Source organism: Dermacentor variabilis, chromosome 2 (genome assembly GCF_050947875.1).
Source record: "Dermacentor variabilis isolate Ectoservices chromosome 2, ASM5094787v1, whole genome shotgun sequence".
NCBI lineage: Eukaryota > Metazoa > Arthropoda > Arachnida > Ixodida > Ixodidae > Dermacentor > Dermacentor variabilis.
The window spans coordinates 244,758,987-244,778,083 of NC_134569.1; the positions used below are offsets into that span (position 1 = coordinate 244,758,987).

The following is a 19,097-nucleotide window of genomic DNA, read 5'->3' on the forward strand; positions in this document are numbered from 1 at the left end:
CTTCGCACGCGCCATATTTAGCCGTGATAGTCGGCTTCCGTCGCGTGCTTTCGCTCGCACGTACAACATACCACACGTGGTGTCGCGACACGCGGTGTGCTACTACACTTAGACCGTATAGAGAACGTGATGACCACGCTGACAGCTGCGGCAGATATCGCAGTAAATATGGTTCTGGAACAAGAAACATTCCGGGATGAAGAGGGGTGTGCTGCCGGTATGCTACAGAAAAGTGCATCTCTCAGCTTCTACTCTCCGACACTCTAAGAGATCGTGGAGGATGGTCAGCCTCTCACCACGTCTACCGCAAGTTGGTGGTTCATTTATAGTCGGCAAAAAGCTGTTGGCGCCATATGTGTGTCCTAGTATGATGCGGTAGAATAAGACATCAGTTCGTCGTGTTTTTGTAGCGGAAGGCCAGGAAAGTAACTGTTGCTTAATCCAGTGGCGGTTATGAATAGTTTTAGAATACCACAAGCATTGCCAATCGCTTCGCAGTCTTTTTCGCAAGAAAGGCTTCAGACTTGTGGCTGGGACAGGAGCGGTAGCGTTAATTGCGTGAGATGTAATTGACGCGGGCATTTGGTCTGCCAGCACGTTACCCTCATTTGCCTCTATGGCGAGGCACCCCGCATATAGTGACATGGTGGTTAGATGTATGAGCTCGACACAGAAGGGAATATAGCTCAATAAATAGAGTACTTGTGTGTTTACAGAGTGACTTTAATGCTTTTACCACGCTTAGGGAATCTGTATATTTAATTATTTTTTGAAGTTTCAATTTCCTTATATGCTTCCCTGTTGAGAGCACTGCATATGCCTCTGCCGTAAAAATACTTGTTTCTCATTGCAGTATATCGGATTCCGCGAAGGAATACCGACAGATGCCTAGGATACCCCGGCGTGTGACTTTGAAGCGTCAGTGAAAAATCTGTGGGCAAGTACTTGGACTGGATTTTTAGGAAATGCATTGTAATATGTGCCTCTGGAGCGTGTTTTGTCGCGTCTACAAACGATGTATCGCTTTCTCTGAGTTGCCACAGCGGTAAAAGCATTGCTCGGGTCACTAGGCGATGTTCCTGGAATGAAGTAGCCATTTCCTCGCTGAGGTTCCTTACGAGAACAAAGAATAGTTTTCCAGCTGCAGGTCGATTATTAAACAGTGCTGCAGACGTCAAGTCGTTTACGGCTACGTAAGAGGGATGTTCGTGGTTTGCGTTAACTTTAAAGAAGAATATAAAACTGAAGTATGCCTTCTGAAGATTGACTATCACTGGTCATCTTCAATGCAGAGACTGTCTCTCTACAGCACTTGCCCTGAAGGCACCAGGCGGATGCCTAGGGGATGGAAAGGATGCAGCATCTTGAAATCGCTAGGAGAAGCCGATTTATGCACTATGGCCCCGTAATTAAGCGTGTTCGTTTGAGGTTTTTGTAAACGCATATGATGCACTTCCTGTCACTGCCGCACGTTGTGTGTGACAGACTTTTTAGAATGTCCATGGTTCCTAGGCATTTGTTTTTAAGGTACTTGAGGGGCCGTATTTTGAAAACATACACGTTCAGCGATACATTCGATGATGCCTATTCGCAATGTTATGTCGGCTAGTTATATCGCCCTGAGGACATTCAGCATGTTGTGAAATCGAGGAAAAATGGTATTATGTTGTTAAAAGTGATGCACTTAAACGCACGGTCACTTCAATAAAAAAAAGAAGATATCACTTTGCTATTGGAATCATGTGGCATAAACTTTGACCTTTCAATGTTCACAGAAACGTGGTATACTAGTGAGTCAGAACATTTCATGCTGCCGGGGTTCAACCATTTCTTTTTAAACCGCAGGGCGAGTAGAGGGGGTGGCGTTGCCATTCTAACAACTCTTGAGGTTTGTGAAGTAATTGAAGAATACAGCCTTATTACAAAAAACTACGAATCCTTACGTATCAAGAAGGGTACAAATGTATTCGCCGTTCTGTATCGCCCTCCAAGCAGTTCTATGGCTTATTTCCTAACATTTATTGATCGTCTTTTGTCACATGCAAATGCTATCAAGTATATGCTTACTGTAGGCGGGGATTTTAATATAGATGTCTCGAAGAACTCAGTTACAAGTAATGAATTTGTGTCAGTGTTTGAGTGCAACTCTTTTGAAAATGTCATTACTATGCCAACACGAGTTACTGAATTAACAATGTCATTGCTGGACATGTTTGTTACCGATTCTATAACAGAAGAAAGAATTTCAGGGGTACAAAGTTGCGACATAAGCGATCACTTGCCTATATTTATTGTCCTGAAAATGCACACCAACCCGGCCTACGTGAAACCAGAAGTATTCACGTACCGCTCAGTGACACCTGCAACATTGGAGCACTTTAGACACCGTATCAAGCAATTGCATTGGAATGATATTTTGGCCGATTGAGATGCAAAGAACTCGTATGATAACTTTATAACAACATTTAAAGAACTTTACTTGGAATTGTTTCCTCTCAAGACATATCACAGACCAAACAAACCTCGGAAACCATGGATAAAAACTATCTAAAGCGACAGATAAACCATAAAAATAAACTTTACCAGCAGTTCGTTAAAACACGTAATGCGGACTTATGGACGGAATACAAGACTGTTAGAAATAAGTTGAATAAAGAAAAGGAAAGGGCAAAGAGGGACTACTACTACCATATATTAGATCCACAACGTCCAGAGCGACGTAATACCATGTGGAACAAACTAAATGAAGTACGGAATAAAAGAGCCACTCCCACTAAAATTGAAAATCTGGAAATAGACGGAAAAACGTTAAACGGAACCGAGCTTGCAGAACAATTCAATTACTTCTTCGTGAAAATAGGAAATGCCAGCCACAGCGCACAAACAACAACCGGCATCAATTCGATACCAAACACGCTTTTTCTTAAACCAACTTCCAGTTCTGAAATAATTACACAATTCAGTAGAATAAAAAAAATAGTCGTAGCTGTGATTCTGATGGCATAGAAATGCGACTAATAAAGTATGTATTAGATATCACAGCGGAAGTACTAACACATATCTACAACTTGGTGCTATCAACACGTATTTTTCCAACGCTCATGCAATTAGCAAAAGTTACTTCAATATACAAAACAGGAGCGAAAAACAATTTAAGCAGTTATCGCCCAATATCCACACTCCCCGTGTTGTCGAAATGCCTTGAAAAAATAATAAACGATAGAATTGATATCTTCTCTAGAAAGTACGATCTTATTACCGAATGTCAATATGGTTTCAGAAAGAAACGTTCAACTGAGAGCGCTCTATTAGCACAAAAAGAAATCATATTATACAATATCGAAAACAGGCTTTTGACACTTGCATTATCTTTGCACTTCAGTAAAGCATTTGATTGCGTAAGTCGTGAATTATTATTCAAAAAATTAAAATGGTATGGATTTAGAGGAATCTCGCCCAAACTTATTCAGTCGTATTTGAGTGCGCGGTCTCAGTACGTTGAAATAATTTGCTTTAAATCACGCACACTACCAATTAAAACCGGGACAAGGCAGCATTCTAGGGCCTGTATTATTTTTATATTAGATCAATGACCTAATCAACATCGACGAAGATTGCAAATTTATAATTTATGCTGATGATTGCACACTGTTTTTTACTGGAAGAAAGTTAGGTACTCTCGAGGCACTAGCAGCAAACACCTGTTATAAGCTTCGCGATTGGTGCACTAAAACAATTTAACGCTAAATGAAACAAAAACAATATGTGTCCTTTTTTGAGCCTTTGGCGCATCCCTACAGTTACCTAACCATATTACCCTAGGCCCATACAAAATTTCAATAACCAAATCAATTAAGACGCTTGGAGTAATATTTAATGAACATGTATCCTGGAATGAGCAAATAGATCAGATTAGCTTAAAGCTGAGACGCGTGGTTAGTGCTTTAAATCGTTGTCGATATCTCTTGCCCCTTACCATAAAGCGACTTATTTATCAAGCTCTGTTCCATGCTCACTTGAACTACTGTGCTTTAATATGGGGAAACACTACATTAACCAATTTGAATAAGCTAAAGATACTTCAGAAAAGAGCTATTAGGGCAATAGAGAACATACGATACCTTGAACACACCAGCCATCTTTTTGTGAAGCATAATATTGTTTGAAACAGAACAGCGCGGTGTTCACGGGGACAAGCAGGGAGAAACGACACGGACGAGCGCTGTCCCCGTGAACACCGCGCTGTTCTGTTTCAAATATGCCTTACCAACTCGCCCAAAGGTCTGTTTTAATAATATTGTTATGGCGACCAATATACACAAATGCTAGCTGCTACAATCCTACATTAGTGCAACTCGCGGGAAGCTTGACACATTTCTCACACTTGGAAATCTTGAACCTACTCAAAGTATTTACTTCCATCGGTATAAATCCCTCTGGAAAACTCCATTCTCACGCACTATTTACGGAACGGAAAGGCTTAGCTACACATTAACAAGCACTCTTAACGCATATGAGCAGCAAGACATTGAAATCAAAACACTAAACCCCACCAATGTAGTTAGCTTGTTTTTGTAACTGCGCATTCCTAAATTGTATTGCTTTGTATCATTGTGTTCACTAAGCATAGATGTACGATGCTACTTTGTCTTCTCTTGCTTTATTATATGCAAAAATTATCCTATATGTACTATTTTTCGTACTGGTGTATAATAATTATTTGCTTTCGCTTGAGTGTTTACCCTGTCACTTTAATTATTCACTTCTTGCTTGCATATTGACCCTGTTATTGCTCCTACAGGGTGGACGGTGTTTAGTCAAGCTGCAGTATTCGCAGCTTTTTCGCCATCCCCCCTTTTTCACAGATGTTTTTGATTGGTGAAAATAAAACAGTGACTGACTGACTGACTGACTGACTATCGCCTTGGTCCCGCCTTTGCCATCGGTGCGCGGTGATTGGCTGTTTTAGCAAAATCAGATGAGCTGATTGGCAGGTTGAGCACTACATCATCCCATAGTAGCGCCTGGCGGCGATACTATCGCTGAAGTGGATTGTTTCGGAATACCTCCTCATATGTGGAATAAAGATTAATTTCGCATTTAAAATAATGCCTAAAAATTTGTGCTCTCTGTTTACAGGTAAATATTGGTCATGCAGCTCAATATGGGGGTCTGAGACCAGGGCGATCTTTCTCGAGAACAGGACGCAGTTGCTTTTCAGGGGATTTAGCCCAAATGCATTTTCGTGTGCCCATTTGGACACTTTCTTCAAACCAAGTTCAACCTGTCGTTCACAGATTGCACGGTGGCATAATTTAAATCCCATCTGCACGTCATCAACAAAGGTGGACTAGAACATACCTCGCAGAATACATGTACGTAACGAATATATTTTTATAATAAAAAGGATACAACTAAGCGCTACACCCTTTGGGTCCGCGGTCTCCGCTGGATAAATGGCTTGGATAGAACGTTGCCGACTCTAACATGGAACGTGTGGTTCGATAAGTAGCTTTCTATTACGTTATACATGTTGCCGAGACTACCCATTTCAGAAAGACCTCGCAAGAATTCCTTAATACCAACTGGTGTCATAGGCTTTCTCAATATCAAAGAGCGCCGACGGGAAGAACTGTTCGTGAACAAAAGCTTCATCTATGTATGCCTCAACTCGCACGAGGTTGTCAGTGGCGAATCGACCTCCTGTAAATCCACAATGATAAGGGCCCAGCACTTTGTTGGAATCGAGAAAGTGCAACAGCCAGCGAATAAGCATTTTTTTTCGTAGAACTTACAGACACTGCTTGTTAGCGCTATAGGCCGGCAACTTGCCGCAGTAGATGAATCAAGATAGGAACTACAATATCCTGTTTCCATGCTAACGGAAAGTATCATGTTGCCCAGATAGTATTCAAAAGGGACAACCAAACCATTTGTGTATGAGGGTGAAGGTGTTTGATCATTACGTACATAATCCGGTCAGTTCCCGGAGCAGAGTTCTCACAAGTATTCAAAGCCGCCCTGAGCTCGGCTATAGCAATAAGACGGTTGTATTGTTCACTTCCACTGCACTTTCGATACGACGCTTTACTTTCTGCTATATTCTTGTTCTTCATGAAAGCTTCGGAGTAACGTTCTGAACAAGAAAAATGGCCGAATTTCTCTCCAAGTGCACTGGCCTGGTCTTTCAGACTCTGACCTTGAGCATGAAGCAAGCGCAAACTCTGAGAAGGCTGCGCTATTGATTTCGTTACACTATTCCAGACTTTTCTTCCTTGTGTATATGAATTCGCGAGATGTACTTTTGCCAGCTCTCCCTTTTAGCGATCCGTCATGTTCGCCGGCCTTGTGATTTGATGTGTTTGAAGTTTATGAGGTTCTCTGCCGTAGGAGAGTCACGTAGGAGGCACCACGCCTTGTTCTGCCTCCTTAGTTATTCCTCACATTTCGAATTCCACCAGGGAATGCGTCGTTTAGCCGAACCTCTAGTTTGAGGGATCCCTTTTGATGTGGCATCAATTATAAACACAGCTAAGTATGACACTGCATCATCAACAGTAAGAGCACGAACATAATCCCAGGTCAAATGGTTAAGCTCGCGAAACCACATCCAGTCTCCTGCATCGACTTCCCATCGAGAAGCTTGCTGACAGCATTCATCTGCTTTTGTTAGCTTTAAAACAACCGGAAAGTGATCACTTCCGTAGTGTTCTTCATGACGTTCCATTGGACGTATGGCATGAGTGTACCTGATGCTATACTTATGTATGTCGACGAGAATGTTTCATGTGCAGCGCTATAGAACGTTGGCTCTTTCTTATTAAGGGGCCATGTACCTTCAGAAAAAAGGAAATTATCGATTAAGCGACCCCTTGCATCGCAACGTGAGTCTCTCCACAGGGTGCTATGCGCACATAGGTCTAGGAGTACATAGGTTTCCGGAAATTCATCAATAAGATTTGTGTTCTATTCTGTGCACTTTGTAGCTGGGCGGAATGTAGGTGGAAGTGATTGTGACTGGCTTATTGAACAGCAGTCCTCAAACAGCAACTGCTTCAGGGAATGTTGGGAGTTGTAATTGCTGGCAGGCAACGCCTTTATTTACCGTTATAGCCACAAAGCCAGACGACTCAAGAGCATCATCGCGGTCTTTCCGAAAAATGGCATTTTGCCTAGGAAAGTTTGTCTGCGTGAATTCTAAGTGTGTTCCCTGAATACCCAGAACTTTTGGACTTCTGTTATGAAGAAGTTCTTTAACAGGTTATGTAGCCCAAACATTGCACTGAAACGTTTGTGTGCCCATAATTGAGAGGAGGTTTGTTCCCTGTGTCTAACATATGAAAGCTAACTTAACTTACAGAGCCCTTTTCGGGCCCTGTGTTGGGAAACGTCTCTTTTTTGGAGCAATCGAGAGACGCTCCTTAGGCACCGGTGTCGCCGTTTTACCGGGAGTCACGTCCATCGCCGGTTGCGGGGCGCTGCACATCCGCTCTTGCAAGCGGTCCGTTCGAAACCCAAAGGTTCACGGGCCATTCTCTGATATAGCGGAGCAGCGGTGGCTGCACCCACCGAGGCGGCTGGTGGCCCAACCACGGTCACACTCTTTGTGAGCCGCGCTGAAGCCGGAGTTTGGCTGCGGCGTTGCCCCCTTACGGGTCACATTAGCGTACCCTGCTGTATGGGAAATGGGAAGTGCTTTCGCGCTTCCTTGAAGGAGATTTTTTTTACTTTCACAGTTATTATTTTTTTCTCTTTCCCATGTGAGACAAGAACTCGAGTAAGCTGCGTGGTCGCCGTCACAGTTCGGCCAATGTAGTTTGCCTTCGCAGTTGTCTAAGGGGTGATCGTGGACAACTCACCTCGCACAGGTTTGATGTACTCGGCAGCTTTGTGAACCGTGGCCATATCTTTGACATTTGAAGCACCTTCGAGGGTTCCGGATGTACGGTCTCACGCGAATCTTAACGTATTCTGCCTGGATGGCCTCGGGCAGACGACTAAATTCGAATGTTTTTATGACATGTTTGGTTGCAACTTCTTTATTTTCTCTCTTCAACTTTATTCGGTGGACATTAATCACGTTCTCGTCTTACCATCCTTCTAAAAGCTCTTGCTCAGTCAGTTCAGAAGTTCTTCTGAAATGGTACTTTGAGCAGTGATCATTGTGCAGTGTTTGGTTACGGTCACCGGGACCTCCCCAAGCGACGCTAGATTGGAAAATGTTTCGTACTGCTTCTTGTCGCATAGTTCTAGCAGAAGGTCGCCACTGGCCATAATCGTGGCTTTGAACCCTGACCTTAAAATCTGCTGAAGGATATTGCTACGAAAAAAGCGGAAATCATTCTCGCTGTTTTTTCTGTCTTGTCACCGTGGACCCAATGATATCCGGGACAGTTTAATTTTTGCTTGCGAAAGAACTAGAAAACGTCATCGGTGCGCTTCTCTTTTCTGACGATGATCGGGAAGTCGAGGAAATTGTTGTGCCATATTTATATATATATATATATATATATATATATATATATATATATATATATATATATATATATATATATTGTATATGCCGGTATTCAGCAGAGGGACGAGCCACCCACTACGGAGCCCAACAAGGGGACGCGACAGGACTATGTTCTGTGTACTCCAGTTCTAGAATTCTGCTATAAACCAATATGTCTGATGAAGTGTGGTTACTACACACAAGGCTAACATTTGCCGCCTGGAAATTTGGAAGTGAGGAGCACTGAAGACAGGAAAGGTTGAAAAAGAGAGAGGAATCCGAAGTTTGAAGAGGAGGACAGGGAAAGGCGAGTGCCCGTTTCATCCGGCTGGGTCAGCCTGGAGACGCCAGACTGACCCAGCCGGAAGAAGAGGCCAAGGAGGCGTGTTGCCTCCCCCGGGGAATCTGAAAAGTGGGAACACCCGGCATCCGCTCAACCCCCATAATCCCCCTTTCCACGGACACTGCAGAGCCACGCATAGCTGCACGCGGGAGGGTTGAAACCTCATGTGCTCGGGTACGTAGTGTACACACCAAACGCCTGCTTATGCAGACGCCCCTGCGGGGATGTAAACAAGAGACATTTAGAATATTGGTGGAAAAAAGCAGGGAAAGGATTGATATTGCATTCATTACAGGCATAGGTAGCTGTGCAAAGTAGATGAAGTTTTGATGAAGAGAAAAAAGATTAAGGAGGTTTATACAAAAATGCTAGATTGAAAAGCATGTATAGCATGCCTGAGTAAGTCAAACAGACTAGGTGACCAGCCACTTGCACAGAGGTGCCAATAAATCATCATCATGAGGCACAAGGTAGACATAGAAATTTTCAGGAAGAGAAAAAGATAAAGGAATTGAATTTTCTGGGTTTCACGCGCCAGCACTACGGTTTGATTATGAGGTATGCAGTAATTGGGCATACCGGATTAATTTTGACCAGCAAGTTTCTTTAATATGTCGTCTAGCTAAACATTAGTGCACCTCACCACAAGTCCCGAAGTGCAAAGGAAGATTTCTTATTTCCGTTCTGATGATCACCCGTGACATTTTTTTTTTGTGTCACGAGTGTGGAAGAGAGCCCTGCAGCAAATATCTCATTAAAATATCTGAAAACCTTGATCTCGAGACACGTTTACCCGAAGAGCCACGCGGATCGAGTAAGCCGCAGAAATATCCAATAAAAGCCAAAAGCATTTTCATGATTTTTCTGTAACCGCACTTAATAAGAGCATGGTTTAAAAGAATGCGGCTCGCGTACCTCTGCGCCTCTAAAAGTGAGAGCATGTAGTTAGCGCAGAAGACTTCCTCCTGGTGCAGTGACGCCACCGTACGGATGTTCTGGATAGCTTCGGCGGCAACCTGCGTCAGAAGAATGGCCCCGCCCTACGTCAACTTGGTGTACAACCTTTTCTTTTTCAATGATTCTATTTCCGTCCGGCATATTCCTTACAAACATTTTGTGCCCCAGGTGACATCCTAGCGGGCGTGTGTGAATGTTCCTCACATAGGCGCAGACTACGGGGGCTCTGGGGCCCGAACCCTCTCCGAAGTTTTCTGGGGGGGGGGGGGAGCCCCTCCTGGCGATGCTGAAACCAACCCCCCCCCCCCCCCCAGCGTTAATATGAGTTGTGTTACCTACACCATTTTAGGTTTCTTTTGAGTTTCCTCTACCTTTTCACTTCGAGTTTTATTGTGGCAACAAGTTTACTGCATCATTGTCGGTGTGGAGGTACACGGCTTTTAATTCGTACTATAGCTTTAATTCTGCAAATACTTATAATAAGAGGACAAGCGCGTCTGAAGTGACCGCGGTGGGTACCTCATGCGTATTTTTTTACTTGAGCATTTACTTTAAATTTCCATTGTGAACAGCATACACAAATACAATATATTTAAATAAATACACAGAGTAAAGTTCAGCAAAGAGGTAGCCAACTAACAATTAATTCTAATGGCATGGATAGCCTATGCCCATAGAATGAATATATTGTACGTTCACATCGCTTCAAATTGCTTTGCGCAATTTTTTGATACTGAAATAAACCTGCAGACGACAGTGACCCCTTCGGCAGATTATTTTATTAACAACGTGTGAAATAGACGTGAATGCTGTATGTTTCAGTATTACTTCTCTTTCCAGTGGGCAATGCTGAAGACTCATGAAAAAAAGAACTCTTCTAATATTTCTCTTCTAATTTGATTCTTCTAACCCTTCTAATCTAATTTCGAGTGAATCCGGCTTGCCTCGATTCCGTTAGTGAGGGAATTATATATATATATATATATATATATATGCGTGTGTGTGACCTCTGCATGAAGTGGTGTTGTTTCCATCCCCAACAGATGTTGTTATCCGTTATGTTGTGTTGTTAATGAATGTTGTGATTATATATATATATATATATATATATATATATATATATATATATATATATATATATATATATATATATATATATATATATAATTCCCTAATTCACTCAGTAACCGAAATGAGGCAAGCCGGATTCACTCGAAATCAGATTCAGTAGCAGGCATGCGCAGCAGCGCTTATAGTCGGGCTCACAGAAAAAAAAAGAGGCAGCTGTTTCACCGGAAAGGAGAAGCAGTATTAGTAATAGCGAAGTATAAAAGAATCGCACGAAGGGCAATTCTTAAGGTATAAATCTGTGTAAATGTCGCACCGATGTAAGGGCCGAACCCCCAACCTCGCAGCAAATATTTAAAAAAATTCAAACCGAGAAGCAATCGCGTTCGGCGCGCTGATTCCGATGGCGCTCAACAGTGAATTTTCGTGCACATTGTACTTTGGCGCGTCGCTACTAGATGGATAAAGGAGGCGATCACGGTGGTTTAAGGCGGATTTCTTTCGTGTAGTTGGAAAAATTAGGTCAAATGGCCAGGTCCCATATGTAAGGCTCGTCAAAATCGCGACAAAAAGTGCGGCCATTACACGAGTCTATATGTTTGTTATATAGGCCGTACCAGTAGCAAGCATAGTGCAATTCACGCACCATGTAAACCCGTAGATGTCTCACTGGACGACTATGAGCACTCGCTGTCAAAACGCTAGCGTTGTGAATAACGTCGGTAGTGGGGGCGAACAGTTCGTACAGCCGCGTGATACACCGCGACTCCACAAGTTAGATCCAATATCATCATATGCCTATATTTAAGTCCAATGCAAGATGGTCTCTGTCACCAATATCTCCAATTGCCACTCTCTCTTATATCTAACTATGCGATCTGCTACACTAGGGACGCGGAAAGACAGTCCGGAAAGGCAGACAGCGCACACGAAGTTTGCAGCCATCCCAGCTCGCCCTGGATCATTGCACCCACCAATGATTACAGATAATTAGACATGGCGCACGTGCCGCGTAAACGTCAGCCGCGCTCCGCCAAATAAAAAAAAGTGCTGCGAACTTGCTTCTAGTGAGGCTGCGGACGTCGCAATGTGCACTGGCTACAAACGCAGTATGAGCCCCAATGACAAAGCCAACACGTCGCTTATCGATACTTCGCCAGAACCTGTCTGACGCCGAGAAGGAAGCGTATTTTCCACCGCATAAGCACCAGCGGAAACATAACACTAGGCGCGCGGGAAGACAGCGCACGCAAAGGGACCCGCCATCTCGGATTGTCCAAACGTGAGCCTGGCACAGATTACCTCCAAAATATAGCGCGCAACCCATATATGTAGTACTCCTCAGGCGTACGGACAGAGCCAAGCGCAGTCACTACAAAGTAGGAGAAAACGCGCACTTAACGGAGTGATTCGGCGTAACTGGCTGGATCTGATCCGGCATAACTGACTGATTCGGAAAATTGTTTGCTCTCGTGTTAATGGAGGGGTGCGCCTTCATGAACGTTACGTGGCGATAAGTATTCATAAAAGAAAGAAGTGGGGAGCTATCGCACAGCTCTGACCCGTTCTGTACTAGGGCGCCAGTTTTACAGAGTGCTCCTCCTACAGTAAGGCATACATGAGGTATTCAATTGGCAAAAGTTATCAGGCGCCAATAACAGGCAAGGAAGCGGTGAGGGAAGCTTCAGGGAAATGAGACAAGCTTCAAGCAAACCACCTGGCTTAGAAAAGAACGCAAAAAGGTGAGACTTTTCGGGTAATCAAAGACGCTTCATGATGGAAAAGTGCTGCTAAAACGGAGACTTGTGAAGAACACAGGACAAAGGCGCTACTAGAAACTGGAAACTTTGTTTAGGACCGGTGTTCTTATATACAGAATGATTGTACGTCACCCCTTTGATGCACGTCGTTATGAATGCAAGAACACCTTTCGTAAATAAAATTTTAGTTGCTAGTAGCGCGTATTTCCTGTGTGCGTCTGTTTCAGCAGCGCTTGTCCATCATTGCATTGTCAGGTTTTTGGGATAATGCCGTGCATGCAAGGGAAACCTTGTTACGAATAATAGACAGCGCCGTTCGCACATGAAATGCGTTGCAGCACATGCAGGAGCACTCAGAAGAAAACATCGTTATAACTGGCAGGAACAAATAAGCAGGGTGCGATCAAGGCTATAGAACGTTGCTCTAAACGTTTCTCTGCTCTGTCCGTTTATGACGCGGTAAGTAATCGAATCACAGTGATGGTATAAACATGGGTTCACCGGGAAAAATTACGTCGTCCGAGGCGGCGGGACAGTTGCCGAGTACGCGGCAGCTTATGAACCGCAGGGTCGCTTGTCGACGCTGGCCTCAAGCGACGCTCGGCAGTGGCAACCAGCACGGTCGATGAACGGGTCCCAGCTGCGTTCTCCGGGAGGTGTCACTAAGGACGGGTGCTGGATCGGCGCTTAAGAGCAGTTGGCGAACGGGTCGTAGCTGCGCTCTGCGGGACGCGTCGGTCGTGCCGGGCTGCAGGAACTGTGCTCAGCAACGGTCAGTGGGGCCTAGGTCCTCTGATCTGAGCGCTCAGACGGCTCTATCCACCAGGCTCAGTTCGACCGTCGTCCGTGGATGGCCCCAGAACAGGCCGGTCCCTTGGGATGGCATGGATGCCTCCCGGCTCTGCCTAGGCACTCTTTTTCCGCTCCACGAACCACATCGCCTCCTTGTCGCCAGTCTTCCGAGCCCCCGAAGCTCACGCTCTCTCGCCTCGCGCTTTCCTCTTCCTTCTCCCTCTTCAGCTTTGCGTCACCTCGCTGCTACTTTCCTTTTCCGGGATGTTGCCTGTTCCTCAGGGATTGTGTTGCAGTCATCGAGGGCGTCTCAACACAATCCCGACGTAGCGCGCACCATGTCAGAATCGTGAAACTTCACCAACACGCCCAACAGACAGCTATTCTAAACGACGCTTGGCTGCGCTACTTCTCACCTACTTGTAGTCGATGCTGTGCATGTATTAATTCGTATTCGTCATATGCACTTGCTCAATAACGTAATGCACGCTGTTTCTACTTTCTCTCGTGTCCTTTCGCGCTTTTGAGATATGGCGGCGTCTTATTATTTATTGATTTACTTCATAACATCGTTTTTTATTTGTGCGCCTGTTAATTTATCACTCGGTAATCCTTATTCTGCCACCGAGAAATAAATTAAACCAATGGCATAAGGCACGTTTCGACAAGTAAATAAACTTTAGCGTTATGCAGTGACATTGCTTTACGCTAATAATTCTAGTCATAAGTTGTTTTCAGGAATTGTTATACCCCGCAGGGGCGTCTGCGCCAACAGGCGTTTGGTGTGTTGCGACACCACGTACACGAGCACACGAGGGTTGGACCCTCCCGTGTCGAACCGTGCGCAGCTTAGCCGTGTCCGGGGAAAGGGGGATCCTGGGGGTTGAGCCAATGCCGGGTGTTAGGACCATTAAGGCCCCCCGGCGGAGGCAACGCACCTCTTTGGCCTCTGCTTCACGTAGACGGCACCCCCGGACTGACCAACCCGGGGGAAATCGGTAGTCGCCTTTTCCTGTCTCTCTCTCCCTACTATCTTCGTCTTTCCCTTACTTTCCACCTTTCCTGTCTTCTACTCGCTTCCCCTTTACTTCCAATATTTCCAGGCAGCAAGGGTTAACCTTGTGTGAATAGCCAACCTAGGTTATTTCATATTTGGTTATAGTGGTAATGTACAGTTGGCGTTGGCAGGCCGTGTTTCACAGGTCCTGCAGCGTCCCCTTGTAGGACTCCACGGTGGGTGGCTGGCGTTACTGCCGAAATATCACATATCTTTATGGATAGCTCCTTTCCTCAACTCCCTAATCGCCCTCAGAAAAGAGGGCGCACCAATGAACTTTTTCAATTTTTCGGACACCAAGTCCACAACTTCCCAAGTTTCCATGTAGTTCACTCGGAAAAACCAGGCAAACCAGTGCGCACCATTTCACCTTTCCTTGTATCGAAGACTTTGACTGGTGTTTTTGGAGCCGGTTATAAGGCGGCCAGGATGGCAAGCGGTGATCTCCTCCTGGAGCTCCGCGATAAGAAGCAATACGAGAAACTGCCTAAGCTTGTGTCATTTGGGGATAACCAACTAACAGTAACCCCGCACCGTACTATGAACACCACCCGCGGCGTTGTGTCGGACGATGACTTGCTGGAGCTCACTGAAGCTGAACTCTTGGAGGGCTTCACTGAACAGAATGTAATCAATATCAAAAGAATTATGAGGCGAGACGGCAAAGAAATCCAAACCAAGCACTTGATAATCACCTTTGGATCAAGTGTCCTGCCCGAGTCAATCGAGGCAGTGTACATCAAGCTTCGTGTTAGGCCATATGTGCCCAATCCGCTCAGATGTTTCAAACGCCAACGTTTCGGCCACAGTTCGCAGAGCTGCCGAGGCCGTCAAACCTGTGCGAAGTGCAGTGCCCATGAACATACCTCTGAAGCTTGTAAGAACACTCTCCATTGTGTAAATTGTGAAGGGGAGCACGCCGCATACTCGCGGTCGTGCCCGTCCTGGAAAAAAGAAAAAGAAATTGTGACGATAAAAGTAAAGGAAAATTAGTTTCAAGGAGGCACGCAGGCGGGTATCCTACCGGCCCAAAAACACATTTGCCGAAGTGGCGCGTCAGGGGGCAGCGCCACAACGGTCTCTGGTGGCTGTCCGTCTCACACCCAGTGAGGCGGCAGAAACGCCATCCGCCCCCCCCCCCCGGCGTCTGCAGCTAGCGCTGCTACGCCAACCCCGCAAAAGGGGCTATCTACCTCCGGCCAGGTGACCTCAGAGGCCTCGTCCAATGTGCCGAGGCCTTCACGCCAAACAAAGCGCTCGGAAGAGTGCCTGTCCAGCGCCTCGCAAGAGGCGATGGGCACAACCACCAGCAAGACGGCGCCACCAGCGCCTAAGGAGCGACGAGGCACTCTCGATCGCTCCAAAAGAGACAAAACTCCCGTCACGGCGCCTGAAAAAGGCCCTTGAGCTAATCCTTATCTCTTAAACACACAGCACCCAACACATTTATCATAATGGAAACACAAATACTACAGTGGAATGTACGAGGACTTCTACGTAACCTCGACGACAATAATGAACTGTTGCACAAACATAATCCAAGGTTGATGTGTGTTCAAGAGACACATCTGAAACCTACAAACACTAATTTTCTTCGTAATTACTCTATTTTTCGGAATGACCGCGACGAGGCTACCGCCTCTGGCGGTGTAGCAATAGTAGCCCACAGATCTGTCTTTTGCCGACTCGTCGCCCTTAACACGCCCCTCGAGGCAGTGTCAGTTCGGGACATTCTATTTCATAAATTAGTAAGAGTGTGTTCCATTTATATACCGCCAAACCAGCGTCTCGAAAAAAGACTTTTATAACCTTATTGACCAGCTCCCCGAGCCTTATATACTCGTGGGTGGTGGTGGTGAAAAACGTTTATTTGCTCTATTTACATATGGAGTTAGCGGTGCGTCAGATGGCTTCTTCCATCTTGATTTGCAGGGTTGGTGCCCCTAGTCCAGGGCCCCACTGAGGGTAGCTGCCGTGCGAGCACGCCTTACTAGCCCTTGCTGGACTTTCAGGATGTCGCTGGAAAGCATCCTCTCCCACTGTTCCGCACTCGGGTTTTCTATTACGGTTATTTCTTTTGCTTTTTGGCAGGCCCACGTGATATGATATAGCGTGGGCTTGTCCCCGCACCAGGGGCATGTGTTCTCATATTGGGTAGGGTAAATTTTGTTTAGAATGTATAAGTTCGGGTATGTGCCCGTTTGTAGTTGCCGCCAGATTACGGCTTCTTCTCTGTTGAGTTGTTTGTCTGGTGCCGGGTATCTCATTCTGGCGCCCCTGAAGTAGTTTAGCGTGTCAGCGTATGTTTGGCCTACCGGTTCTGGGTCCTCTATGGCGGCAGTGTTCTTGGACGCCCGGTTTGTTGCGTACCCTCGAGCTATCCTATCTGCCTCCAGATTTCCCTCGACACTCGTGTGTCCCGGTATCCAAACTATCGCGTGTTTGCTTTGCTTGTCTGTGGGTCGGCCGTTAGAGCGGAGAATGTTCAGCGCTTTGCGGCTGATCCTGCCATTCATGTAATTCCGGCATGCTGTTTGCGAGTCTGTTAGAATAGTTAGGGATTTGCCTAGTCGATAGCCCTCCACTGCCGCTAGAGCTACGGCCGCTTCCTCGGTTTCAACTACCGTGCAGTTCCGTATTGACGCGCTGGTGATTTCCCTGAGGTCCGGGCCAATCACCGTCGCCACTTTATGCTTATTGCCTTCTCCTTTGCCGGCGTATGTTGCGGCGTCAACATACACCGTTTCGTTCCGGATGGCCAGTGTCCTTTGCACGTACTCTGCCCTCACCTCCCTGCGTGCCTTGTGCAGGTTCGGGTCCATATTTCTGGGTATTGGTGCTACCCTGATGGTACTGCGGTACTCGTCCGGGATCGTCATGTTATCTTGTACTTCTCGTAGGGTTGATTCGCCGCCGTACCTGACTAGAAGTCTTCTACCGGTTTCAGTTTGCTGTAGTCTTTAGAATTGTGCGATCCTTTGGGCTTCTTGCAGTTCCTCAAAGCTGTTGTGCAGCCCTAGGGCTAGCAGCTTCTCGGTCGACGCTGTTTGGGGTATTTGAAGCGCCGTCTTGAGTGCTTTCCTTAGGATGGTATCGATTTGCTGGATTTCGCTTTTGACACAGTTGTAGTACGGTAGGCTGTACACCACTCTGCTGACTACTAGGCTGTTTATCAGCTTGAGTGTATCTGCCTCCTTCATGCCATATCTTCTTTTCGACACCCGGTTTATCATTCTGGCGACTTGGTTGACTGCAGTCTTGGTTAGTGCCAGGGCGTATGTGCAACGCTGGTTTGTTTGCACCCACATCCCCAGTATTCTGCATTGCGTCACTTCCGGGATCTGGTGTCCCTCCAGGTAGATTTTCAGGGGCTCGGCCTCGTCGCTGGCCTTGCGTCTCCGGCGTACTCTCAGGAGCTCAGATTTCCCCGTTGAGCATGCGAGTCCTCTTGCCCTGACATATGTTTCTACGCATGCTGCGGCCTCTTGCAACTTCAGTTCTTGGTATCCTAACGGAGCTCTTTGCGCCCAGATGGTGATATCATCGGCGTACATCGCATGACGTATACCCCCAATTTCCTCTAATTGTTTGGCCAGTCCTATCATTGCCACGTTGAAAAGGATGGGCGAGATAACTGACCCTTGCGGTGTGCCTTTGTTTGGAGTGCTGAACTTTTGTGATCTTAGCTCTCCTAGCCCGATGGTCGCTGTTCTGCCCGACAGGAATGCTTTGACATAGCCGTGTGGCTTTCTGCCGCAGTTCAGGTTGTCTAGGCCCGTTAGTATGGCTTCGTGACTGACATTGTCAAAGGCGCCTTTGATGTCGAGTGCCATGATGATATTTTCTCCGTAGCGTGGGATTTCGCTGAGTATTTCTTCCTTTATCTGCAGCAGCACGTCTTGAGTCGACAGCTTGGCTCTGAAGCCGAACATGCTGTGCGGGTATAATTCGTTATCGTCCATGTAGTCTTGAAGTCTCTTCGTAACCACTCTCTCGTATATCTTGCCCAAGCATGATGTGAGAGAGATTGGTCTGAGGTGCTCTACTTGGAGTTTCTTTCCTGGCTTTGGAATCATGATGATTTCAGCGTGTTTCCATTCTTCTGGAACTGTTTCCGCTCCCCAGTGTTTGTTGAGGTAGTCGGTTAATTTTTCGACTAACTCGTCACTGAGGTTGCGGATAAGTGCGTTGTTAATTTTGTCCGCACCCGCTGCCGTGTTTCTTGTTGCTCTTCTTATTGCCGCATAAACTTCTTCCTTACTTATGGGCCTGTCCAATGCTTCGTTTTCTTGCCCTTTATATCTTTCTGTGTAAGCGGCCGGGTTGCTGTCGCCAAAGCATTTCTTGCGTACTTTTTCTAGCAGTTCTTCATTCGTCCCTTCATACTGGTGAACCAGTCGATGGATGGCTTTGTTATTCTCTGACGTGGTTTTGGTCGGGTCTAGTAGGGAATTTTAACGCAGATAACACAATGTGGGGAGACTCGCGATGCGACACGAGAGGTCGACTTATTGAATATTTCCTTTTAACCACCGGTGCCTGTCTCTTTAATAAGAAGGAGCCAACGTATTATAATCCACATCATAACTCGTACTCATCAATAGACCTGGCGATCGGATCCGC

The 19,097-nt window shown here is 45.9% G+C and overlaps 1 protein-coding gene across 1 annotated transcript in view; it reads right to left on the reverse strand.

The window, feature by feature from the left end:
• The window catches only part of LOC142570743 (phosphatidylcholine translocator ABCB4-like), a 90,319-nt gene extending 72,966 nt beyond the window's left edge, over positions 1-17,353 (reverse strand). The window contains exons 1-2 of the mRNA XM_075679085.1: positions 17,264-17,353; positions 9,756-9,856 (exon numbers count right to left, since the gene is read on the reverse strand). Of these exons, the coding sequence (XP_075535200.1) occupies positions 9,756-9,856; positions 17,264-17,353 (191 nt within the window). The remainder of the gene's footprint in view (positions 1-9,755; positions 9,857-17,263) is intronic.
• Between the last annotated feature and the right edge of the window lie 1,744 nt (positions 17,354-19,097).